This window comes from Rutilus rutilus, assembly GCF_951802725.1.
Source record: "Rutilus rutilus genome assembly, chromosome: 6".
Lineage (NCBI taxonomy): Eukaryota > Metazoa > Chordata > Actinopteri > Cypriniformes > Leuciscidae > Rutilus > Rutilus rutilus.
The window spans coordinates 24,062,028-24,089,128 of NC_140214.1; the positions used below are offsets into that span (position 1 = coordinate 24,062,028).

Consider the following 27,101-nt stretch of genomic DNA (forward strand, 5'->3'; position numbering starts at 1 on the left):
GATGGAGGGAGCCCATCAATGAAAATATGATAATTGTGTTTCTAAGACTGAATACAAGTATGTCAAGACAAAAGACACATTTAGGCCAAATCCATACAGTCACATTTCTTTCCGAAACGATGCCTGAGGACAAATGTCCAAGCAATTTGTCACGGCACACTGAGAAGAAGCAAATATGGGATATTAGCGAAGAAAGACTGTATTATTTAATTATTTGGGATTGACGAGATTCAAAAATTGAAAACTGACTATATTCTGATTATATTTAGCATCAGCTCTCTAGAAGTGCTGACAACACTGGGTGAGAAACAGTCTTATTGAAATACACTACCTGTCTTACAATTTTTTTATGTTTAAATGTGAATATATTTTAAAATGGAATTTATTCCTTTGATATAAAGCTGTATATTCAGCATCGTTACTCCAGTCTTCAGTGTCACATGATCCTTCAGAAATCATTCTAATATGCTGATTCGCTGCTCAAGAAACATTTATTATTATCAATGTTGAAATAAGTTGTGTTGCTTAATATTTTTGTGGAAACCGTGATACATTCTTTGATGAATAGAAAAAGAATAGCATTTATTTGAAATATTTTGTAACATTATAAATGTTTTTGCTACATATAGTAGTCTATTAATTTATATATATATATATATATATATATATATATATATAAATTAAACAGCAGTGTACATAAACTTAATAATAAAAAAAACATTGTTAAGATCAACAAACACATGTTCATCGAGGGTGGTGTTAAGATTTATATAGGCTACTGAGCTCTAATGAGCCACATCATTTCAACACTGTAACCTTTCTGAATGAGCCTTTGAATCTCAGCTAATGAGCATTTGAGAGCACTTAATCAAAAATAAGCTTTGTTTCATGACCAGGATATGTATAAGCCATCATTTCACTCTTTAGGTTTATTTGTACTGAGTGAACCAACCCTGAAACACACAAATAAGAAATAAATCAAAACGCTGATGCAGCGAGAGCCCTGCTGAAGTTTCTAAACACTAAACTTCTAAAGTCTCAGACACAAAGGCAGCTTGTCATTCCTTCTCCGCATGCCAGCTCTAGCAGGACTTCAGAGAGCGTTTTCATCGACTATCACCCATTAACTCAAACAAATTGGCAGCCAACTTTTCCACCAATGTGATGGGGACGTAAGTGCTGGGGAGCCTGAGGCGAATGTAGGCATGGCAGCAGAAAGGATTCAAGCAGGAAACAGGAAATTAGGTTTCAAAATATTTTAGATTTGCGCAGTGCAAACACAGTGGATATAGCTTAGACTGGAAGCTCAGCGTTCAAGCCTTGCTTCCCAACAGATGCAGTTCTGAAGGAATCTGAAAACTTGTCGAAATTGTTGCAGAAATTTATCAGAGCTGTCTCCTGCAGAAAGAACACACATTTTATGATTGTGTTTGAACTATAATTTTAAATAAAATGTTGTTTCATACTGTAAAAGGAATTCTTTAATTGAAAGCATGTTCTAAAACTGAAAAATTGCATAATGATTTCATTTCATTATATCAAAATACATTGTACAATAACAAATGTAAGCAATAGGAACTGTGAATTGCATTACAACCCATTCAAAGGTTTAAACACATTCTTTGATACATTTTATTTTTTTAGGCAAACATTTGATAAAATCCATCTAATGTTGAGCAAGAAACTCGACATGATTTATGGACAGGAAATTGCCAGTCGGGTATTCTCTGAGACAAGAGGTTAAAGAAAATCAAGCCAGCTCTGTGAACACAGCAGCCCAAGTTCAGAGGTCCATTTAGCCGTTTAAAATGTTAGCATTTAAAAAGATCTTGCACTACTCGGTCAGGAGAAAAGGTAAGATAAATAAAGGCATCAAGGAGGGCAAATAGCCAAAGTGCATGGATGTACTTGCATATGTCTCTCATTTGCGTTACGTTACGCTCATGCACATTCACATCTCTGATGTGTTTAAAGAGGCCACGTGCTCTCTGGACAACCCTGACCTTACTATGGAGGATGTGTCCCTTTTCCTAACCACCAATGGACTCCCTTACTTCTGTTCTGAATTTGTTCTTTAATTTCCAGTCCTGATCTTGCAGCTGTCCACATCTGCAGTGAGTTTGGGATGCTGAGACCCAGAGCAGGGTGGACGGCGCTCTTTCCAACTCCTTGGCCGCTTGGAGAGACCCCTGCTGGGCTTGGTGGCACTGATTAGTATACAGCTGTGTAGGATCATGAAAGACAAAAGGTTTATTGATTATTTGATTAGTTTAATGTGTGCTTTTTGTAATTTACATTAGATTGAAGTAATGAAAATTAAAGGAGTAGTTCACTTCAGAATTCAAATTTCCTGATAATTTACTATCATCTAAGATGTTCATGTCTTTCTTTCTTCAGTCAAAAAGAAATTACGATTTTTGAGGAAAACATTTCAGGATTTTTCTCATATAGTGGACTTAGGGCAACGGAGAAAGGGCTCTATGATCCCAGCCGAATAATAAGGGTCTTATCTTGACAAACGATCAGTCATTTTCTAAAAAACATTAAGTAATGTTCATGACTTCTCGCATTACGTAATCACGTTGGAAAGGTCAGGCGGTAACCTGACATAAGTGGAAAATGTAGGGTAGGGCGCAGAGGTGGACAGTAACAAAGTACATTTATTTGAGGACCGTACTTAAGTACACTTTTTGGGTATCTGTACTTTACTTCAGTATTATTTTTTCTGGAAATGTTTTACTTTTAATTAATTTCTGTCAAGGTCCTTGAGTAGAAAGTGGTAATGTCAGTCAGGGGATGATTTCGGTTGCAGGGGTTGCATTTTGGATGGAAATTAAAGTCGGGTTGACGTCAGAACCTGACATCAGACAGACGTTCACTGTAAAAAATGATCGTAATTTTAACGGTAAAAGACTGTAAAAATGCTACAGTGAAAAACTGTTAATTGGTTAACAGAAAGTTTCCGTACTATATACGGTAAATAACTGTGATAGATCTAATGGTACATTTAATGTAATTTTACTGTAACATACCGTTAAATTTACAGTTTTTGAAAGTGAAAAAACAACTCATTGTATCATTTACAGTGAAAAACCGTAAATTGACATTCCCACAATTCCCTGTGACACTTCACATTTGATGTATTTTTGTTGAAATAACTATGTTTGTTTCTTCATAGTTTTCTTCGTTTTTTCTAATCAGTTATGTACATTAGGGGTTTATGTTACATTTAATGTTGTTAAATTAATGTTTATTGCATTTTTAAAATTTCATGTGTTACCATGATGGTGTTTAATGTTTGTGTGAATGACACTGTGCAGCTTCTATATATATTTGTATTAACTCTCTTGTGGAAGAACTGCTTATGTTGAGCTTTGATTGATCATGTGACTTTCATCACTGCTGTTATTGGTGGTTATTAGTGTACAAAACAGATATTAATACTTCAATAGGATGGTAAATTAACATTATATCATATTACCGTAAGAAATTACCATTTTTTTTACAGTATTTTTCCGTTTTTTAACAGAAATTTTCTGGCGCCCCTGCTGCCAGAAAATTACCGTTTTTTTACGTTTTTTTTTTTTTTACAGTGTTGGATTTTGGTTGGAAATAAAAGTCGGGTTGACGTCGAAGCCAAAAAAGTTATTGAGTGCACTTATTCAATCTCACATTCAATCCCACTACTGGAACTGTGTTCTAGAAATAAATTTGATATTGATATGAGGGTAGGTAGGCAGGCATAGATTCAGAAGCATAATAGCCTACTGTAAGTATTACATACAACAATACAACAATAAAACAATGCATTGACATTTATTTTTTACTTCTGATACTTTTACTTTTAAGAAAAAATCGGTCTTTACAACTTTTACTTGCAACGGAGTAATATTTGACCAGTAGTATCTGTACTTTCACTCAAGTAAGGAAGTTGTGTAATTTGTCCACCTCTGGTAGGGCGTAAACCCAGCAAACACATTTACGCAGTGGCAACGTCTGTCACGTTGCATTTCTGCTATGGCTATGTCTACGTGCTCGCAACATTGTAACAACGTAGAATTTGTGTTAGACGCAACAAGGCTGTAGCAACTTTGTTGCGCGACATTCAGCAACTGAGAGACGACGTTCTGACCATTTTTTTAGCATATTTTTTTTAATGCTATAGGCCTATAGAGATCCCCATTTAGCATTTTATGTTTTGAGGTTAATTTTTAATTAGTCAGATGTTAGATAATTATATCTTTTTTTTAAAGGTGCTGTATGTAACTTTTTTTATAAACTGAATCCTTTTTTTATTGCCCGTCTGTGAAGGGGTTGTAATCACACATTACAATGATCCACTTTTCGCGTTTTGCTATTACCTCTGAAGGCCAGTATTCCTATTTTTATGTGAAGTCTCCGGGTCGGATTTTCTGCGAAATCCACCGGATGTGACGTGCATGCGCGCTCCCGAGCCTCTCCGTTTTATATATACAGTCTATTGCGACGGCACTGCAGCCAACGACATGGAGTCTGATAACACCAAAAAACGACCTGCCTCCAGCACAACATAGACTCCAACACAAACTCCAAAAAAAAAAAAAAAAAAAAAAAATTATCTGCTGAAGCTCGTCAGGCCAAACGTCAATCGGATCGACTCAGGACGAAAACACGGATCAACATTGGCAGAGCGTTTGAATTATGGAGAGACCTCCGCTTTGTTTTAGGTATAAAAACAGACCCTGAGTTGGCTTTCATCCTTTTGGACAGGTAAGCTAACAATACTTCAAAGCATGTAAAATATAGTGTGATTTTGTGCTTTAGTTGGCTCAAGTTAGACATCATTAGTTCGCCAGCTAACGCCGACCATTTGCTAACGTTATCTGATGTGAAAGACTACAGTTGTAACTTTATTGCTTTTCACGAGCACGAGCGCTGTTGTTGCAATCTGAAACATCACCGCTAGAGGCCGCTGGATCCTACATACAGCACCTTTAATATTGTTTATCCTTATTATTATTTAATGGGGCTATCAATAAATTAGCCTAATTATAATCAACACCTGCAAGTGTACACTTTGAAGAGTGAAAATGACAGAAGGTTACATTTAACGTTACTCAACTTTATTAAAACTGCATATGGTAATGTTAGCCTAATCAAATTGCACTTCCAAAAGTCATATATTTGTAAAAAAATAAAAAAATAAAAAAATAAATAAATAAATAAACGAATATACACATTTCTTTTAAGTATAATAAATAAAACATAAAAAGCAAAGATCAGAACATTTATGAACAAAACCGGGTTCTGTAGGCTACATGGCAGACAGATAAAGGTCGGTAACCGGAATCAGTCCAGGAAACATGAACAAATCCAGAAGAGCAAAGAAACGAATGAGACTAAATATCAGACACATTAAGTGAAAAACTAAACAGTTGCGAGCGAGGCTACATTAGAAAATGAAGTTGTAGGTTGTGTTTGAATAATTACGTATCTTATTTAGCTGAGGTAAATTAAACTTAATACACAAGTAGCCTATCCTTGCTCGATGAAGAATAAGACAACACATTAATGAGCCCAACGGGCGGTTGAAATTTAAAAAGGCTGATTTTCGCGCCTCGGGGCAGTGACGATAGCCTACATATGTCTTCCAGTGGTCGGACACCCTAGGCACAACCTTAATGGCAATGACCAATGGCCCTGAACGGTGGTTTAATGTCAACATTGTGACAACGCTGTAACAACCTTCACCACACAACGTAGTTATAGCAACCTTTTGGCCATGTTGTTGAAACGTTGTTAGAAGGTTGGGTACGGTGTGTGCCAACGTTCTTAGTTTGCTGGGTAACTCCATCAAATCGTCCGACATGTTATTTTACCTTTTATTTATTTATTTTGTAAAGGACGTTTGACTGCATGTTCGCTTTGTAAACAGCGGTCGGTACTTCTGCCTATGACACGCGTGACCTTTCAACGTGATTACGTAATGTGTGGCACATCACCGCTAGTGCAAGACAAGCATGTTTTTTTAGAAAATGACCGATCTCATCTGGGAACTTCAACCCGTTGGTTCCCATTGAAGTCCACTATATGGAGAAAAATCCTGGAATGTTTTCCTCAAAAACATTAATTTCTTTTCGACTTAAGAAAGAAAGAACGACATGAATATCTTGGATGACGTAGGGGTGAGTAAATTATCAAGAAATTTAAATTCTGAAGTGAACTAATCATTTAAAGAAACAATTAAGGAATTTCACACAAGCAAGAGAGTTGATCTTCTGCGTGTATTTTAGACAGCACGATGTGTACGGATATGGATCTGCAACGTTGAACTAATTTGTTCCCTCATTTTAATTAATAAAACGTGACCAGTATTGGGGACATTCTTAAAGTCACCATGAAATCAAAATGGCCTATATGACAAATAAGTATGTCCGAATAATTCACAGTAGGCTTAGGCTACTCATAAAAGAGAAGGCAAAAAGTCCCCGGATGACCTACTACTTATGGCGAGATTATGAAGTGTGCATATGATGGACACTTTACTATCCCATTAGGCCACGGGAGAGGATTTGTCAATGGCGGTGAGGCGATGAAACTGACGCTGGTAAAGTAGGTCACATCACATGATATTGACAACATGGCAAATGTAGTATGTCCAGATTACATTCATAAGGCACTGGCACACATTCATATAGAACATACATTTTTAGTGGTCTTGAAGAAATTAGCTAGCCTACTTATTCAAAATAAGTAACTTAGCTGTATAGCCTACTCAAGAGAGTATGCGATTTCAGACGCAGCCAACCTGTGACTCACATGAGATCACAGCAATAGTAAACCACAACCATAATGATCCAAATTATATACCAATGGACAAAATCAAGCCCGCCCTACATTTTTTCTTGTTCGATCAGCTAGCTGTTTCACTTGGATATCACAATAGGGAAGAAAAACTATCGCAACTTCCGTTTCATGCCGACTTTAAACATCACGCCAAACAGCTTCATTATTTATAATCGTGCTCATACTAACTTAAACTTTCATAGAAAATATTTTTTAAATAAAAAAGTTGCCAGAAGCTAAATAGTCATGTGACTAGAATGCAGTTCATTTATAGTCTTAGATTTATACAACTGCCGTTTGTATTTAGGCTTCAAAATGTATAAAAGTTGTGTTCTTTTGTGAAGATCATAATGATCAAAACATAAGAATCATAAACTTCTACTGGTGACAGAGCTTATTTTGTGCAGAAATCCAAAAGCCAGTGGAAAAAAATCCTATTGGGTTTCTGTAGAGGGAACCAGGGTGATGTAACTTCCGGGATGGCCTACAAAAATATGTCATCACTGCAGCACTCTATATCAGTGCTTGGAGAATCAAACTGGAGGACCAGAACTAACTATTGTATAAATGTGTTTAAACACAAGGCTTTCATGAGTTTTATGTGTTTGGCCTTAGGACTGTCATTCGAGAATGAATTGAGCACAGCAGTTAGTGGAAGCTGAACATTCTTCAGGGAGTGTGTTACCATCAGAGACTTCCCTCATGTTTTCAATTACCATTAGGACCAATACATCTCCATTTCCTGTACAAAAGCCAGGTTCCTTGATCTAGCCCCAAATGCACTTATTCATACACAATCAAACTAAAGTCATGGTCAGCTACAGAAATTGTCAAAACCCCAGTGCCCCTATCAATATCTTGTTCCCGCTGACCTAAAAGTCACAGAGCCCCCTTTCCCAACCAAAAGCACTCAAGCTCATCCAGAGTTCAGCCAGATTCTCTGCATATTGCATTTCAAACAGTAGCGATCTTAATAGAATGCAAAATATTCAACATGTCCAATCTGGAGAGTCATATGCCTATATGTATTATATTTACGCCAATGTGACCGGGGTGAAGACAGATTTGACAGGCCGTTGAGTGAGGTGATGAAATTAGTGAGACCATACATTGTATGTAAGAAGGTTACTTGCAAAAGGGTCGGCCAACCTTAATTCAAATGTTATCAACCGAGATCTTCAAAACGACCAAATGTTGTTGATTTTATCATTGTTGGCAATGTAATAATTAACTATAGTAGCTATATTTGCCCCAGTCAGCTGTGTAGTATGACATAATGCTACATTTATGCCACATTATGGCATCAATTTATTGTGGAGAGGTGCATTTAACAGTTTTGTTGTTGTTGTTGTTGTTGTTTTGTATTGAAATAAATTGGTTAATTTGGGTTATTTTAGTACAAGGTAGATTCATGTTTATTTTATGTTTATTGTTTGCACAGTTTCTGGGTTAAAGCATAAGGAACACAATTGACCTTACACATGGAATTATCAACAAGCAACCAACCAATACTAATATTTTTGTACTTTTTATTAATGATTTGATTTAAAAAGAAGCTTATTAATTTCTGATATTTTTTATAATTAATCACATTAAAATTTGTAACCATAAATATTAATTGAATCCACAAATAAACATAGAATTATCATAAAGAAAGTGTATATTACATTTATATTTGTTTTAGCTATGGAATCTTTTTAACAAGCAGCCTATTATCATGGCCAGCATCGCTAATATTGAGCAAAAACAGACAATATCTTGTCTAAAATAACACAATGTTAACTTTTTTTTTATTGAACTTGAAATAAATTTATTGAATTGATGTTGTATAAAATCAATATCACATTTACATTTATGATATTCGAAACAGCACTCATGTGATGTTACGCTCCTTATTCGTGTGAATTTGTTTAATCATATTATATAAATATAGGACAAAAAATTATACAGGGGCCTTTTTGCCCTTATATCTTGAATTTTAGGGGCATTCTAACTGCATTCTATAGGCTACATCACGCAGTGAGTTGTTGCCCTGCTTCATGTTCGTCACCAATCAATTGTATAAAATGTAAAATGACATAGGTCTGGAGTGGGGCAGGTGGGAGCGTTATATCATTTGAACATGTTATTTTTATATAACTAAGTAATTAAATTAATACGTTAAATCGACAGCCCTATAGTTTTGATATAAAACACTACAATGTTATGTTTAGGCCTATAGTTAATATTATTTTAATTTGTATTGCAATTGATTAAATAGGATATACTGTATTATATACCCAATAGATGTCTCCACCTTCTGGTGTATCGTTATAACCTGCAGAAAAAGTTGACGAAAAATCCCCACCACCACCCATACACGGACAATCTGTCTGGAAGTCACAAACGCATCAAGTGATATACAGTAAAAAGTTAGGGTCCTATATCTGTGCTCTTATTCATAAAGAGGTATGGCACAATATTATCTTGTTATATTATATTGTCTTTTCTGCTATTTACTTTTTTAAAGGATGGCTCATATTTACAAACTAGACATTGAGCTTGGCAACTTGCAATATAAGCACTGTTGTGACCACAGTATAGAAGTTTTCCACGAATTTGTCTGGAACAACCTCCCATTTGCTTTAAACATGGGTGCGCTGTCCTGTGGAAACTGCTTAGCAGTGGATGTAACTTCAGCTGATGTGTCTGACCACCAACTAAACATCTGGGGTTGAAGAAAGCTTCCTGAGGCCTGTGGCGGGGTCTAAACCCAGATAGCCTACTGCTTGTCAACAACATAAAAATTATACTAAAAATGTTAACACCCTCACAGTTGCATTGAAGTTGAGAAAATTTGAGGCAACCCGCTTTAAGACTTCACAGTTGAAGTTGGAATGTGCTTTCATCAAACATAATTTAATAAGTTCTGTCAACTCAAATACATACTGTATATTTTTTATATGCAGATCCAAGTTCAAGAGGCATTCATTTTAAGTTAAGCTGACCATAATAGCGAAATAAAAGTTTCTTAGTTTGACTAACTTGTTCATCAGCAAACTGACTATAAAGTTACATTTATGCACCAAAAAAATAGAAGATACTTCACCAAAGGGAACACTAATCACTCTAATGGTGAAAACTGAAATATAATCAAATACACTAGAGCTAAACCAAATATTAATTCTGAATTACAATATTTATGTCATCGTCAGTCCCCATGATGGCGCAAATCCTAGAGAAGCATTTCGCTCATTTGTTTTTTGTTTTGTTTTGAGCAAGTGAATGGGCACCATGACCGTTTGCCCAACAAGGCCGTTTGCCCAACACTCTGCAACAAGTAAGGAAGAAGAGAAAGACTCTGTTATTGAGAGTCTTCACTTTTTTACAATTGGCTCCGTTGCCCAACATGAGATATGTGACCCTGGACCACAAAACCAGTCACATGGGTCAATTTTCTGAAATTGAGATTTATACATCATCTGAAAGCTGAATAAATAAGCTTTCCATTGATGTACAGTATGGTTTGTTAGGATAGAACAATATTTGGTCGAGACAACTATTTGAAAATCTGGAATCTGAGGATGCATTGAGAAACATTGAGAAAATCGCCTTTAAAGTTGTCCATTTATGTTCGCAATTGTGCTGCATTCACTCACAAAAATTAAATGTTTTATATATTTATGGTAAGAAATTTACAAAATATCTTCATGTAACATGATCTTTACTTAATATCCTCATGATTCGATAATCGAAAAATCGATAATTTTGACCCATACAGTGTATTATTGGCTTTTGCCACAAATATACCCGTGCGACTTGTGACTGGTTTGGTGATCCAGGGTCACATATATATAGCAGACAGTGCAAGCAGCTCTACAACCTATCATGAGAATAGTGGCACAGCCGGTGTTTATCATAGCGAGGCAATGAACGGCCTACATAGTGGTTAGTGTAAGCAACACCATACACCTTTATGAAAGCAACGGCACAGCCAGGGATTTATCATAAAAAAGCAACTATTATGTATAGCAAACTGTATTAAAGACACCACACTCCATTACTTAGCTGGTGTTTATACAGTAATACGTCAGGATCTATGGAGTCTGAGATTGCTGAGGCGGGGGGCTGCTTAATTAATGTAAGTAAGCAGCAGGAGCAATTCATGCTTTATACAAGGCAGAATGCCACGCTGAGGTGGGACGCTGTTTATGTCGTAAGCACTTTCAGAAAACGGGCCTGTGGGACCTATGCCAGCTTTTTGATTCCTTAAGGACGGCTTCTGCGTGGGTGCGGCAGGCAGAGGCGAAAATCACAAGTAGTTCAGGTGGAAGCGAGGCACGCGGATACTGATTCTCCTCCCTCCGGCTGCCGCTGCTTCCTACTCCATGGCCTTTGGGTGGCAGAGGGTGTAGGCCTAAGCGCTTCAGCAGCCTGCTTATCATCAAAGATGATGGTGATATGGAGGCGAAGGATCCTGACACTCATAACTTCACAGTGAGGATAGCCAGGTCTTTTCAATGCTGAAAGAAAATGTCATAACGAAATCCGGGAATCCAGTGCCGTCCACTGGTTGGAGCAAATCTCATCAGCATGCAGTAAACGGCTTCTTGAAGTCAGAACAGCTGTCTGAAGGAGAAAGATTCTGAGGAAATGCCGTTCAGTGTCGCGTTATATAGAGAGCGTAGCTGCCCCAGATTCGCACGCTTGAACACCATTTGCACTTGCAAGGCAATAGCGTGATTCAATCAGGCTTCAGTATTTCTAGGAGGGAGTTGTTTCTCCATGGCGTCATCGATGACGCAACGTTGAGAGAGCGATATTGAAAGAGAACCAGTCATATCAATAGAAATCCACGATAAGAAATTTCACATGAGGGCGAAATATTTCCCTGTGTATTTCTGTACTGCATTTATGAACAGAAGGCTGCTTGGTTTGAAAGTGACTTCTGTGTGAGCTGTGCTTCATACATTGCTAAATTATTGACAACAATTTTTTTTTTTTTTGTGACTGCACCTTTAGGCTGAAACTGTAGTATAACATCCACAACAACATCCGTGTGCTTGTCTCGTCTATTTAACACCATTAAAATGCCACCTCTTGTGTAAGTATCAGAAAAAGCAAACACTGGCTAAATCCATTAGTTTAAGTGGATGATAGGGTTAATAGCTAGTTTATTTAGTTAAGCTCAAAATGTTCTTTTGTTTTCCTTCAGCCCAATAAATAAACTCTTGCCCAGATATGGGCTGATTACAACTGAGTGAGTCTCTCAGCCACATATAGAGAGAAAGAGCGACAGAAATATGGGCTGTGGGATGTTTACAGAGGTAATTGAGTGTAGGGGCTCACCTCAGGGGCTTTAGAACAAACGCTCATAGCCATACTCCCCGGTTTATTATGCTTTCCCATATGTTTATTAGACACGATTGGGCCTCACCCAAATACACAACCCAGTTTGTCACAAAGGCACACCTAAATGCAGTGCACTGAATATTAAAATGCACTCTTGGCATTCATTTGCTTTCAGAACATAGTTTTTACAAGATTCTTTATGCAGCTCTAAAATAATTAAGTGTAATTAGACCTATGTCAACAAATGCTGCTTTTGTAGTTGATCAATAATATTATGATGGCCTTGAGGGCCTATATATCTGTGGTGTCCAAGCCAGCATTTCAGGGGGCTCACATCTGTTACCAATTGGACTTCTCCACTGCCCATCTGTGCTGAGGTTTGCCTAGGTAATCTCAGTCTTTTGGGATCCCAAGTCTGGAGGGAACAGAACAACGTCCATTATAAACCCACCACCATTAGCATTACAGTCGCGTAATTGTTGCAATGCCCATTGCAAACCAGGAGAACAAAAGAAGGCCTGAAGCAGCCTCTAGCAGCAGAGATGATGGAAATCATTTCAAGTTTGCCATTAAACATGACTCTCTGACATAAATACCTCTTGGCAGGACTGGTAGTGCCTACTTGCCAAATAGAGCAGCGTCGTGGATGTTTGCAGCGTCAAATATAGTCAGAATGATGGAGGGAAAATACCTGCGCTCTCAAGGTTTGCTGATTTATTACAGAAATGATTGCAACCACTTGTCGTGTTTCTTATAGCGCACTGTCATTCACAAACGAGCCAAATCATGCAATGCTAATAGTCCAATTTGGTTGTTCAATTATATGCTGTTTTCTTGAGGTTGGATGTGTTGTTTGGTGAAAAGTGGAAAGCTGTAGGTTTTATTCTGAGTAGATCTAAGAAAGGTCTAAATTTAGATTGTAGTCATTTTTAAAAGCCCAAGTCTAATTAGGAATGCATGTAAACCTCATCCCTCACATAATAATGCTCAGTTGTGTTCATGTTTGGTTTGTATTAGGGAACAAAGGAAGTACATGGTGTTCTTTTGATCAAAACCATCGAGAGTGGCTCAACAGCACCAGACTAGAGCTTGCAGTCTGTGCACATGAGGAGCAAATAAAGTGTGCTCTGGCACTGCAAAACCCATAAACCTGTGCAAAGCTCTGAGATTCTGAAGAAACATAAAGAAAAAGTCTCTGATAAGTGATCGTTTTGGAGAGTAGGAGGCACTGCATCTAGTGTTCACTGAAGGTATGTTGAGTGATGATATCCACAACAGTAAAAATATCATATCAAAGTTCAATAAACAAGAATATAATTCCAATTGTAACTTCGATTTTAGACACAACCAGTAACTTTGTGTATTTTTGCTTCGCTAATTAAAATAGTTCCAAATAAAGTCAAAGCTGGAAGTCTTTGCACGTAAAGTGTGCTTTCGAAACATCAGAGGATCGGAACTTTTATCAAACTCACCAAGTCACATTTTGTTTTAATTACAATTAAAGGTATTCACCCCAAATAAACAAATTCTGTCATCATTTAGCAACTCACCCATGCCATTCCAAAACCGTAAGACTTTTGTTCATCTTCGGAACACAATATCATGAAAATCTGACTATAATCGGGTCCACGGTGCATCTACCAACCCAGAAAACGTGAAAAGTGACAACCCAGTAACAGATTTCGCTCCCCTTCTGATGTAGGAAGGGGATTTTATTATAAGATTACCGCCCGTTAATCTGCACGTTTCCATCCACGGTGCCGCCATTTGGTTTTTGCATTCGCAAGCGACAGTGTAACCTATGGTGGCTGAGAGACCTCAACGCGCTACAACTGAAGAAAACACATGCAAATAGAAAAACACCCGCAAATTAAGGAAACATCTTCATAAGTTTTACAACAACACACGTGTGCTCCAAATACTCACAAGTCACAACACAACCAAATACAGAAATGCGCTGCAAAAGTTCACAACACAATCAAATGAAGCGCGCTGCAAATAGCACAGACCACAACGGAAATGTTTCCAGGGGACCCCAATAAGTGACAAACCTGGCTGGAACATGCTTGGGACACGTGTGTTGTAAAACTAATGAAGATGTTGTCTTAATTTGCCTGTGTTTTTTCTATTTGCATGTGTTTTCTTGCAAATTTGACGAGCTATAATAAATGATCTGGGGGGTATTTTGAGCTGAAATTTCACAGGTACATTCTGGGGACACCATAGATTTATATTACATCTTGTGAAAAGGGGCATAATATGTCACCTTTAAATTACTCACGCGTTTCTTTCCTGAGTGAACAAGTGTGTTTCAACAAATCAGTTGAGTAGGCCTAAATGATTATTGCTGAATTCAAATAACTCCATACTACTCTTGCTACTTTTACTATATCCTTCAGGCATAAATAGTAAGAGTAGAGTCAGCATTTGGCTCAAGAATTAACGTTTCTGACGTAGGCTACGTAAGAAATCTGCTTTGGGCCAATCATAAAGTTCTTATGGAGATGACTTGATTACTCAGCGCTGTTTACATTAATCTTTTTTATAGTTTTTCTAGGCTACGTAAATATGAAATATATCAAAAACGCGTTCTGTTTGATCATCCCCAATGCCTTTTACTCAGACGTCAAGAAATGTTGTCAAATTGAACAGATAGTGAACTAAAGCGCTTCTTCTGATGCGGGTGGATGAAGACAACGGCTTGGCAACGGTGACGACAATCACTTCCAATGACTGACATCACAGAATTTATAGTTATTTTGGAGCTGATGTGTTAATCTCTTACCGGTAAAAAGCTGGAATAACGCCCTTGCTTGTGTGAACAGTATATTTGTTTATTTACCGGTAAAGTCATTCTGATAATTTACCGGGATTGCTGTGGGAAAGAGGCTGATGACTCACTCATTAAGTCAGTCACTGCCACTACTGGCCTAATGCTATTGCTAACCTGCAAAAGGAGTCAGTGAAAAAATCTCCACCACTAATACAATCTAGCTGATTCATGTATTTAATTTGATTAGGTATCTAAGGTTAAAGGCTTTAACCATTAAAATGTGTTTATTTTTTTTTTTTTTTGAGTAATGGCCTAAGTGATGTCACATTCATTAACCTCATTTATGAGCGTCTGTGTATAGTAAGACACATCCAGTGAAGAAAATCTCTTCTTGGCAATTTACAGTAAACTCATCATTTTTTCATAATTGTAGGGAAAGATATATTTTTGCGAGGGAAGCCTGCAAATAGCCTCCCTGTGGTGAGTGTTGTCCGTGTAAACAGGCCGGTTGCTAGGGAGCGGAGCTGTCAGATGATGTGTGTTATTGTGGAGCTCCGGGCCCTTGGCACGGCGAAAGCGAGCCTGAGATCAGAGCGCAGATCTGGGCCGCTTCTCCACCTCGCTCCCTGAGATCTCTTAAAAAGCCATTAATGAACATCTGGTTGAGATTACTTCAATATTGCCATCAGCAAGAGAGCGCTGGCAAACACAGCAACCCACTATGTGTGGCTGCACTTTTCCCATTTCTCCCCTTCATTCTGGGCTTAAAATAGGTTATGTGTTCTTTTGAGTATCATTTATGATAATGAGAAAATAAGCAGCTGGTACAGACTATTGTCCCTCGTGAACCCTGATCTAATATCAGCCTCATGTCGTCAACATTAAATGCACAAAGTCAATTTGTCACCAATGTTGCATTTTCTAGTCCAGTATATTACAGCTGAGGTGTTGCTTTTAGGTGTTTGATATGAGACTATTCATGATGGATATTGGTGTTTATTATGTAGAAAGTCCTGCATCCTGTTTTGCACATTTCCATTAGCTGATTCACTGAGCAGGATGTGGTTTAAGCTGTTGAAGGCATTGTGAAAATGGACCACAGCTATTAATAAATGAGTCATTTAACTCAAACCGAGATTTCATAATATGCCATGTTTTTAAAAATCATGCTTCAGAGGTCTGTAAATAGATCCAAATAAAACACCACTGCATTTCTGCACTAGCCACAGGTGCCCCAGACTGACATTCATTTATACTCTTCACGTTACATTGATATATGATGACATAAATCAGACATGGTTCACGAATAAACTCATTACTTCTTTATTAAACCTTGTTTTACCCCTTTTAGGCATAGACACAACATTTCTTTTAAACATTCAATTTTATCGGTGTGAATGAGTAACAACAAGCCATCAAGCTAAAACTCACATTGGTTGATTAAGCTTGATTAAGGTTCCTGTGTACTGATTTTCATTAAAAAAACCCTGTAGTATTATATATCCAGCAGTAGCACTTCACTCTAACAAGTAACAACAATAAAAACTTTCAGACAATGGGAATAATCTTAAGTAAACTATAGATTTAAGGAAAAAGAGAGGTGAGAAACGAGCAGGTATGGCTCTACCATGAGAGAAAGGGAAAAAAATGTATACAAACAGCATCGGTTGTTAAATGTACAGTTTGTATGCATTGTGTCCCTTCAAGCAAATTATTAAGCCTATACTGAGAAATGAAAAATGTCTTTATGGCTATAGGCTTGAAGAGATGACCGATCTCAGCATCTCACACTAATCAAATCCTCCTGCAGTCAGGGCCTGTGAAATATATGGAGCTGACCACAAAGAGTAAGCGTGTGAGAGTGTGCGAGAGGCTTGCAGCGTGAAGCCCACTTGCCATGTGTTAAAGTGAGTTTAATAAGTGCAGCAGCAACAGCAGTTAGGAAGATTGAGTGATATATGTTCCATATGGAGTTGAACTCTCTGAGCCTGTCAACTGTGAACTAGTACAATACCAGCAGGCCACTTCAGGGGTGTCATAAAGTTCACTCTAAACACACTCCCTATTAACTTATACATCTATCATGGCTGGATCTCCCAACAAGATCAGGTGTGAGTTACTATACGCGCCAAATTAAAAGAACATGTGCCTGTTTTACTGTCATGTTTTCTGTTGATCTGGTCGATAGTCACGGCTGAAAAGTTCTCATGTTTAGTTCCTTATTTAGAAACCTAATATCATTTTATAGCAGTCCAGGTCTTTGGTCATTGAAGATGCATGGTCTGACATGATCCAAATATATAATATCTCTATCTCTAATAGCTTATAAACTGAAATGCATTGTTTCATTACATGCTTGACTCTCTGATTCTGGTCAAATGTTTTTAATGAAACTGGATATTGTCTGTTGCTATGTTATTGTTTTATGCTCAGCTTTATGCAGTCCTATCTGGAAGATAACTCTCTGTCTAGACTGTGAGACTGAGGCATAATTTGGTACTCAGATGAATCGAATATGTTGACATTTCTTGAGCTGGTTTGTAATGCGGTTTCTCTTGCTCTAATTGTGGCGTCTCGGTTGTTGTTTTGTGGCCGAGGTCAAAGTGTTGCTGTCTCTACCATGAGGACCTGTAAAGGCCTTTACTTGCATGCATATACTGTCAGCAGAGGTGACTAATACAACATTTAGGAGAAAGAAAACAGAGTACTGGAATTTAATTTAATTTCAATTTTAATTTAACTTAAATAATTATTTTATGTCCATTTACCATTTATTATTATTATATATTATATATTATATTATATATTATATAATATATATATATATATTAAGTGAAAATTTCAGATGGCACTTAGAGGCTTTTGCATCTGAACTCTTCATATATATATATATATATATATATATATATATATATATATATATATGACACTTTGACACTATATATATATATTGTATTGTATATATATATATATATATATACAATAATGTTATATATATATAACATTATTGCATTATTGCAGGTATAAAAGCATTTGACACTTAAAATTACCCAAAATAAAAAATAACATACATAATTACATAATCTAAAACAGCTTGGACACTTTTTATCCCTGCAAATACTGAGAGCCAATGTATTTTTCTGCAACAGAGGCCTAATTCACTTCCAGATACAATGACTCTTCAGATAGAAAAACTCTTTTGTTTTAACTTTTCTACAGTCACAATGGAAGTGCTTCTTTTCCTCAAGGAGTTCCTCCAGAGTCATTTATAAGGTTTCATATTTTCCACCCTGCGTGTCCAGGACATTTACAGTTGGCGTCAGAATATCAGTTGGTCTGAGGGGAGGCACTTTGAAGTGTTTGTGGTATCACCACATCTGCGGGCAAGATGTGCGCCCAGCAGGGAGGGGGTGTCGGGGGGTTGTTGGATATTGCCTGTCTTCTCCCACATCATGTGACAATGAACAACATTCCTTAACTCTTTCTGGAGCAGGCGCACATTGTGAAACTCTTCCCATCTTCATTCCACATCAGCGCCGACATAAATCTCTTTTAAACAGAACTATGATCAGTGGCCATGTTTGTTCTTCTGATTAATGATGAACGTGGCCGAGATGCTTATAATGCTCAAGGGGAGCCTCCATGCTAAGCAGTCCTTCACTTAATTGTTTTCAGAAGGTTACAGTGAAATGCGTCCTTCGAAGGATTAAATTTAACAGTGATTATGATGTAAAAAGCAAAGAGACATTCTAAATTGATGGTATAAATGTTTGGTGTGGTGGTGTAGTACGAGGGCTCCCGTGTTTGATCTCATTTTGCTCTGTTACCTTATGCATATTATTGGTGTCAGACGTGGCATGCCGCTCACCTACGGGTCGTACAAGGCATGTGCATAAAACATGAGAGGGAAGCCAGAGGACCGAACGAGTGTCAAAGTAGCTTCTGAAGTGTAATGACTTCTGAAGTGAGTGTAAAGACCCTGAAGGTCACACAGTAGTTTGAGAAATGTTCCCTCAATGTTCTGGGCACAATTTTAACAAGTTCTGCCAATAATTAAGTTGCTCTGTTTTAATAAAAACATTTTTTTTTTTCCATTTAGGACCAGTATCCCAATGTTTTTTCAATCTGTCAAAACAGTAAAATCACTAAATATAGCTAAATGCCTTATTGACGCAGATTGTCAACTGTAAAATCGCACTGTTATGAACTCCTGAAACAAACAAGCTGGCTTGTAAATGTAGGGCAGCACCAATCCAGTCAGCCCACTGGCACCACACACATCCCACAGTCTGACACATGAAAGTACCTTCAGCTCAATTACAACAGAACCACAGGACAGCAACTTCATCAACAGTTCAGTCTGCAATAACCGTAACAGCCGCACCACAGTCATTTCCACATTTGTGACCCTGGATCACAAAACCAGTCACAAGTCGCCAACAATACACTGTATTGGTCAGAATTATCGATTTTTATTTTATGCCAAAAATCATGAGGATATTAAGTAAAGATCATGTTCCATGAAGATATTTTGTATACCGTAAATATATAAAACATTTATTTTTGTGAGTGAATGCAGCACAATCGCCAACATAAATGGACAACTTTAAAGGCGATTTTTCTCAATGTTACGATTTTTTTGCATCCTCAGATTCCAGATTTTCAAATAGTTGTATCTCAACCATGTATTATCATATCCTAACAAACCATACATCAATGGAAAGCTTATTTATTCAGCAAAAAATGTACCCATGTGACTGGTTTTGTGGTCCAGGGTCACATTTCATTGATTGTGCTGCCAGATATATGCCAAACGGGCCGCCTTTTTCATGAGCTCTCGAGCTCTTCTGCGTTTCTCACACAGACTGCAGTGGAGCCATTTGTAGCCATTATTAAAGTCATATTTCACAGCTTTGCCTGTAAATCACCCCGAAATGTTTCAAATTAGTTGGATTACTGTTTTACTTTGCTGTTACTGCTGCAGTGCGTGCTAGACAGCTCTTATGTGTCAGAGGGTGGTTTGCAGGGTGGGCCGGGAAAACGAGCATCGTGTTTCGTGGTGGGACAAAAATGTGCTATAGCAAACAACCGTAAGCAGAGCGGGCACTCTATGTGTTGTTATAGCATTATATACGGTGAATCCTCAACAACATCAGCAGCCAGTGAAATCTTTAATAGTATAGCCCTGACTGTGATGCATCTGGATGAAAAGAAAAAGTTTCACGTGAGTGCAACGTTAAACCTGAAAATATCCCTAAAAAAATGCTGGCCAGCTTTCAAGGGCTGACTGAACCGGTGCATGGATCCAACTGGATGATTCATTATGAGATATGAAAACATTTAATTATGGTAAACCGGTTTTGGGTAATGTTATGACTCACATGCGTGAGCCAGTGTAGATCATTATAGTATAGTATAACTGGTAAAGGTCACTAGACTGAATCCGTGGGAACTCATGCAGAGAGTATATCCGCTGCCCTGTGCTATAGGCCGCTGAGTTTAGGAACGCCACTATATAAAGGCCACCCAATGCTGTTGATATTGCTTTCACTAGTCCCAAACATTATGGATTCTCTCACTCTTTTAAAACGTAACACAATCTATTGGTGTTCACTGTTGAAATTAAGAGCTCATCATCAGCATAAAAGATACGAATGGCTGATGTTTATGGTTCAGCATATTTTTATATTGCGCAGAAGATATTATAAACATCTGGTGACTTGTTTTTGGAACACTGTCATCTAGTCAGAGCAAAACTTGTGAAACTGTAACTCCTCATTTAAAAGTTTTTTTCTAAACATTCACCTATGCGTTTGGATTACTTGCCAGGAAAAACAAATCTATCATCCTATTTTGGAGTGAAAAACAGAGAAGAGCTAGAAAAATCTGCAGGATATATGAATTCTGCTGCTAGATAGCTGTGAAATCAGCAATGTCAACAAACATATCACTGCTCACTGAATATAAACCCATCCATAAAATCAGCCAGAACACATAGGTGCACCATAGCCAACATGACACACAAGCAAAGCCACAAAGGAAAATTATAAAAATGGTCAAAAAGTTTATTTTATGAATGTACTTATTTATACTTTTGGAAGTCCTACACCCTTAAATTGAATGAATCGTTATAATTTATTCTTTATATATTACTCTCAAAAAAGACCAGCTCAACTCATACCGTTAGAGTCAATCATAATTCTCTGCAGATATAGTCTAACTGCTTTTACTTATGCATAAATCTGATTATATTCACTACTATAAAAACAAATTACTTGCATATAACCACTGCTACAATCAATAATTTCCAATGAAATGCATGTTTGTTGTCTTATGAAAACATGAAATTAGTTCAACTTACAGTATAACTTGACAAAATTGTTTGCTTTGTACTTTATTTTCCCTAGGAAAATTTGGAGTGGAAACGATAAGCATTTCAACATCACCTGGTATATTAAAAATAACCATACACATCCATAAAACCAACACAGGTATCTTAAAAAAAGCACATGGAAAATCATCAGAAGGCATCACTGATCCAGACTGAACAATCTAATAATTGATACCAGCACAAACATTTTTTTTTTTTTATCTGGTCAACTATTTATTTACATTTAACGTTAGGCTATTTATTTAAAGTGTGTGTGTGTGTGTGTGTGTGTGTGTGTGTGTGTGCGCGTGTGTGTGATCAAATGACATGTGGGTAAAAATACTGCATATTATTGAGAGACCCCTTTTAAGTTTTAATTTCCAACGATGCAATTGCGAAAAAGTGAAAGCTAACCATAACAACACCATGGTTATTTGGAAACTCCCTGCTATTCCTCCCGTCCTACAGATGGCGGCCGCGCTCAGTCCAGGCTTCTCTTCCCCCGGCTCGCCCCATCAGATGTGAGTGTGACAGCGGATCAGTGCAGTGCGGATGAACGATGCTTTGATTCTCATTCATGTCAACAGTCTGAAGAGCAGCCAAACCGACGTCTCGCACTTTCACATGAACGGAATAAAATGCAGCCGGACGATTCGCAGTATTTGCAGCGGTAACCATTACATTTAACCTAAACGTACATATGACAGCGTTATGTTATTACGATTATGACCATGTATTAAGGGAGAGACACTGCATATAATCCGTGTATACTACTATATATTATTAATCTGGGTGTTTAACGTTACTCCCGCTGGTTTCATTTCCAAGCTAATTAGTTCATTATAATAGTGAGTCATAGTGTAAATCTGGGTCAAATTCATCCGCTCCACTTGCAGATGGGCGTGGCCTACTGTCACCATCCCGTTGTGATGCCAGTGTCTCCAATCTGCTCATCTGAGACATTTCTGTAGTATTTTGGGCGCGTCCCGAGTGAGCTGCACCCATGATGCACGCTCTTGTTCTCTTTAGGCTTGACAGCTCACTAGGGTTTGAGACACTGCCAATGTTTATTGCAACTCACTGTCACATCCAATCTTGATCTCCCCTGTGTCTATTAGGAAATGTAGGATTGGTGATATAGATGTGCACCCCACAGAAAAGGCTCTAGTGGTGTATTATGAGGTGGAAGCATCCATTTTAGGAGAATCGGGCAATGCCAGGCATGAGGAAAAGAAGGAATGCCAGAAAATGTAAGCAGAGATAAGCCGTGTGTGTGTGTATGCACACACTCTGTACATTCTCTATTCTGTTTATTACATTTCATTCAACTTTTTGTGTGTGTCTATGTTTGTTCTTTAGCATCCGGCTGAGGAGTCTGAATTCCAGCACTGATATTTCCTCCCTGGCCAGGAAGGTGGTGGAAGAGTGTAAAATCATTCATCCATCAAAACTGGCGGAGGTGGAGCATCTGCTGCTGTATTTAAAGAACCGAAAGAAGCCCAGCAGTAAATGTAAATCCCTCTTAAAATTCCCTTTTGTAAACAATAAAAAGTTTTTTTTTAGTTGTACTTTTATATGAGCAACTCACAATCTTGTAGTTTTTAGTAGTGTTTGTTTATTTATTTATTTGTATCATTCATATCATATGACATTTTAATGGTGATGGCGTTTGTTGTTTCATGTTGTCCGTCCTTAGCGGAGAAGAAGGAAAAGAAACCACCGAAACCCAGAGAACTCCTGCCGTTTGAAGGAATGGAAGTACGCCTTGTTTCCCACCCAAACACATTTGAAGTTTTATGTAATTAGGTCTGACAAAGTGAATATATTAACACATGTGATTACTTAAAAATGATAAATGCTGCTTATTTTGAATGCCGTTTATCTAATTTGACATGATAACTGATTCATTCTGTTCTGTGTGATTTTTTTAATGGAACAAACCTTTCCAATTTGTATATAAACTAAACCCTGATTGGGTGTCTAGCAAAAGTAAAGTCATTTACAGTCTTTGAATGGTGTAATTCAATCAACAATGAAGCTCAACAAATAAAATATCACACACAACCTCATTGATAGAAATGTTAATATCAATAAAGCACTGCGTCTTTACATATTATTTAATTTCCTGAATGTTTTAACTGTGACAAACTTAAATATTTTAGTTGATTGACAGCCGCAGTTTTAACTGAAGTTGATTTATTCCCAATTTTCCATAATCCTTTTTTTTTTTTCAGGTTGAGGAGGAGGCCAATATTAATAAAATTGAGGAATACATAGAGCTGTTGTATGAGAGCATCCCAGAGAAGATCAGAGGGTCCACTCTGATCCTCCATTTGGCCCGTAACCCTGATAACCTGGAGGAGCTCCTACACAATGGTACTAAATTAACCAATTGTTTTTTCCTCAATTCACTGTCAACAGTATTATTATTCTATAACAAACTTCAGTCTCAAAACATATGAAAAATCATGAACTGCCGCACAACAGCAGCAATCTTAATACATTTTTTTATTTTTGTGGTGGAGTGTGTGTGGGATTAATCTGTATCAGCGATCATTATCCAGTTGTTTGTGAGTTTGTGATGTGTTAAATGTTTTTCAGAGACAGCACTTGGAGCTCTGGCCCGGGTATTGAGAGAGGACTGGAAACACAGTGTGGAGTTAGCAACTATTATCGTCTACGTCTTCTTTTGCTTCTCAAGGTACACAATTCCTTCACAGCTTTTTTTGTCCTTTTGTCAACAGCCATACTCATTTTGTTGTGGTGCTTTAAAGAGAATAGAATAGAACAGAATATAATAGACACTGGTCAAGGAGGATTTTAGCATGGGGATAATCATGCTGATGTTTAAAGGGATAATTCACCCAAAAAATGAAAATTCAGTTACTCACCCTCAAGTTGTTCCAAACCTATATGAGTTTCTTTCTTCTCTGAAACAAAAGAAGATATTTTTGAAGAATGTGGTTAACCAAACAGTTGTGGGGCACCATTGACTTCCATTGTATTTTTTTTACATACTATGGAAGTCAATGGTGCCCCACAACTGTTTAGTTACAAACATTCTTCAAAATATCTTCTTTTGTGTTCAGCAGAGGAAAGAAACATATGGGTTTGGAACAACTTGAGGGTGAGTGAATGATGGCAGAATATGTATATTTTTTTAGTGAACTATTTTTAGTTTAAATATAGTTTTTAATATTTAAAGTGTTGTCAGCATGGTGAACTCTCTGAGAGGTGAAAAAACCACTGCCATTGCTTCACAATTTATATTTTTAAACAGTTACTTTAAATCACCTACTCTGAGCATTTTTTCCTGTTATGATCAGATCATGATCTTTAAGTGTCTGTTTGTGGGGACATTAGACCGATATTATTGTGTGGTATAATTCATAGATATTTGGCCTATTTATTTGTTGAATAGGCCTATATCTGTTAATTACACTATTTAAAGGGATACTCCACTTTTTTTGGAAATAGGCTCATTTTACAACTCCCCCAGAGTTAAACAGTTGAGTTTTATCATTTTGGAATCCATTCAGCCGATCTCCGGGTCTGGCGGTACCACTTTTAGCATAGCTTAGCATAATGAATTGAACCGGACAAGACCATTAGCATCTCTCTCAAAAAAATTAACAAAGAGTTTCGATATTTTTCCTATTTAAAACTTGACTCTTCTGTAGTTAAATCGTGTACTAAAACCGACGGAAAATGAAAAGTTGCGATTTTCTAGGCTGATATGGCAAGGAACTATACTCTCATTCCTGCGTAATAATCAAGAAACTTTGCTGCAGTACCATGAGTCCAGCAGGCGTAATGATATGACGCAGCGCCTGATAATAGTCCCCAGCTCGGTAGCCTATTATCACGCGGCAGGCGCTGCGTCATATCATTACGTCTTGTCCGGTTCAATTCATTATGCTAAGCTATGCTAAAAGTGGTACCGCCAGACCCGGAGATCGGCTGAATGGATTCCAAAATGATAAAACTCAACTGTTTAACTCTGTGGGAGTTGTAAAATGAGCCTATTTCCAAAAAAAGTGGAGTATCCCTTTAAGGGCTGCATATTTGCCTAATGTTGGCCTATGAATACATTCAGATGGATATCATTATCCATTTTGTCCCATCTCACTGTTTTTTTATCTTGCTGTCTTTTAAGTAAAGTAAAAAATCTTACTGTGTTTTGAGAGAGGTATTTTGGAGGATATATATGCTACCTTCACTTTTAATTTTTTATTTTAAGAAGCAGATTGCATACCATATATCATTCTGATATAGCTCTTTTATAAGGTTGAAAGCCTTAAGAAAACCATGATATGTTCTCAAAACATCTTTAGTGGCTTCAGATCAGGTTACTGCTTTCACTGAGATAGCTGTCAGCATGTATTTGAGCTATGAAAGACTGTGTTCTCATTTGAAGGTTTTCCTTGGCTCTCATTTTCAGATGGCTAATGTGGAAATTTCTTTCCACAAGCTAGAATGACTTTGACGTTTGAAGGATGTATTTGAAATGTATGATGAGTTGTTTGGCCCGATCTTTCAGTTCTGTTTATGTACTAATCAGGACTAGAGTAAGAAATGCATCTGGCACGTCCGTCTCGGTGTCTCTGCATACCAGCCATTGTCTAGTTCTCAGATTGTATCGCATGCATCAGTGTCTGGCTGAATGTGCCAGTAGAGGTCGAAGGAGGACAGACCCTCACGACTCGTGTTCTTCCTGCAGTTTCTCTCAATTCCACGGGCTCATCACGCACTATAAGATCGGCGCGCTGTGCATGAACATCATCGAACACGAGCTGAAGAAATATGACCTGTGGCAGGATGAGTTAGAGAAGAAGAGCAAGGCTTATATCCTTTTTGTCAATCACTTTTTAAACAAAAAGTAAAAAATGAATCACTAAATTAACATGTTAAATGAACTAGATTATTCCTTAACATATCCACGTGATGAGGACCCCGACAACCAGAGCTTGCGTAAGGAGCACGAGAAAACCCTAAAGAAATACCAAAGCCTCCTGGTCAAACAGGAGCAGCTGCTGCGAGGTACAGGAAGTGAATTTTTTTCATTAAAAACATGAAATCATTCATTAAGGTTTGTTTATATGTTCCTCTTCCTCCCTATGGCTCTAGTTGCGTTCTACCTGCTGTTGAACCTGTCTGAGGACACCCGCACAGAGCTCAAGATGAGGAACAAGAATATTGTGCACCTGCTGGTCAAGTCTCTAGAGAGGGAGAACGAGGAGCTGCTGGTGCTGGTGGTCTCCTTCCTCAAAAAGCTCAGCATCTTCTTGGAGAACAAGAACGACATGGTAAAAACCCTCATATATTACCTTTTGTAATTCTGATCTCACAATGTACTTTGCCGGTGTATCCGTGCCGTTGTCCGTATTCGTGCCGGTATCCGCTGGTGTACTTGCCGATGGCGGTGTCCGCATCTGTGCCGGTGTCCGTAACTGTGCCGGTGTCCGTATCCGTGCCGGTGTCCGTATCCGTGCCGGTGTCCGTATCTGTGCCGGTGTCCGTAACTGTGCCGGTGTCCGTAACTGTGCCGGTGTCCGTAACTGTGCCGGTGTCCGTATCTGTGCCGGTGTCCGTATCTGTGCCGGTGTCCGTATCTGTGCCGGTGTCCGTATCTGTGCCGGTGTCCGTAACTGTGCCGGTGTCCGTAACTGTGCCGGTGTCCGTATCTGTGCCGGTGTCCGTATCTGTGCCGGTGTCCGTATCTGTGCCGGTGTCCGTAACTGTGCCGGTGTCCGTATCCGTGCTGGTATCCGTGCTGGTGTCCTTGGTGGTGTCCGTATCTGT

General features: G+C 38.0%; 1 protein-coding gene across 1 annotated transcript in view; it reads left to right on the forward strand.

The window, feature by feature from the left end:
* Nucleotides 1-21,807: 21,807 nt before the first annotated feature.
* Nucleotides 21,808-27,101, forward strand: part of kifap3b (kinesin-associated protein 3b) — a 32,567-nt gene continuing 27,273 nt past the window's right edge. The window contains exons 1-9 of the mRNA XM_084411490.1: nucleotides 21,808-21,969; nucleotides 22,418-22,549; nucleotides 22,659-22,810; nucleotides 22,996-23,057; nucleotides 23,534-23,675; nucleotides 23,901-24,000; nucleotides 26,020-26,144; nucleotides 26,241-26,339; nucleotides 26,427-26,605. Of these exons, the coding sequence (XP_084267616.1) occupies nucleotides 21,938-21,969; nucleotides 22,418-22,549; nucleotides 22,659-22,810; nucleotides 22,996-23,057; nucleotides 23,534-23,675; nucleotides 23,901-24,000; nucleotides 26,020-26,144; nucleotides 26,241-26,339; nucleotides 26,427-26,605 (1,023 nt within the window). The 5' untranslated portion in view covers nucleotides 21,808-21,937. The remainder of the gene's footprint in view (nucleotides 21,970-22,417; nucleotides 22,550-22,658; nucleotides 22,811-22,995; nucleotides 23,058-23,533; nucleotides 23,676-23,900; nucleotides 24,001-26,019; nucleotides 26,145-26,240; nucleotides 26,340-26,426; nucleotides 26,606-27,101) is intronic.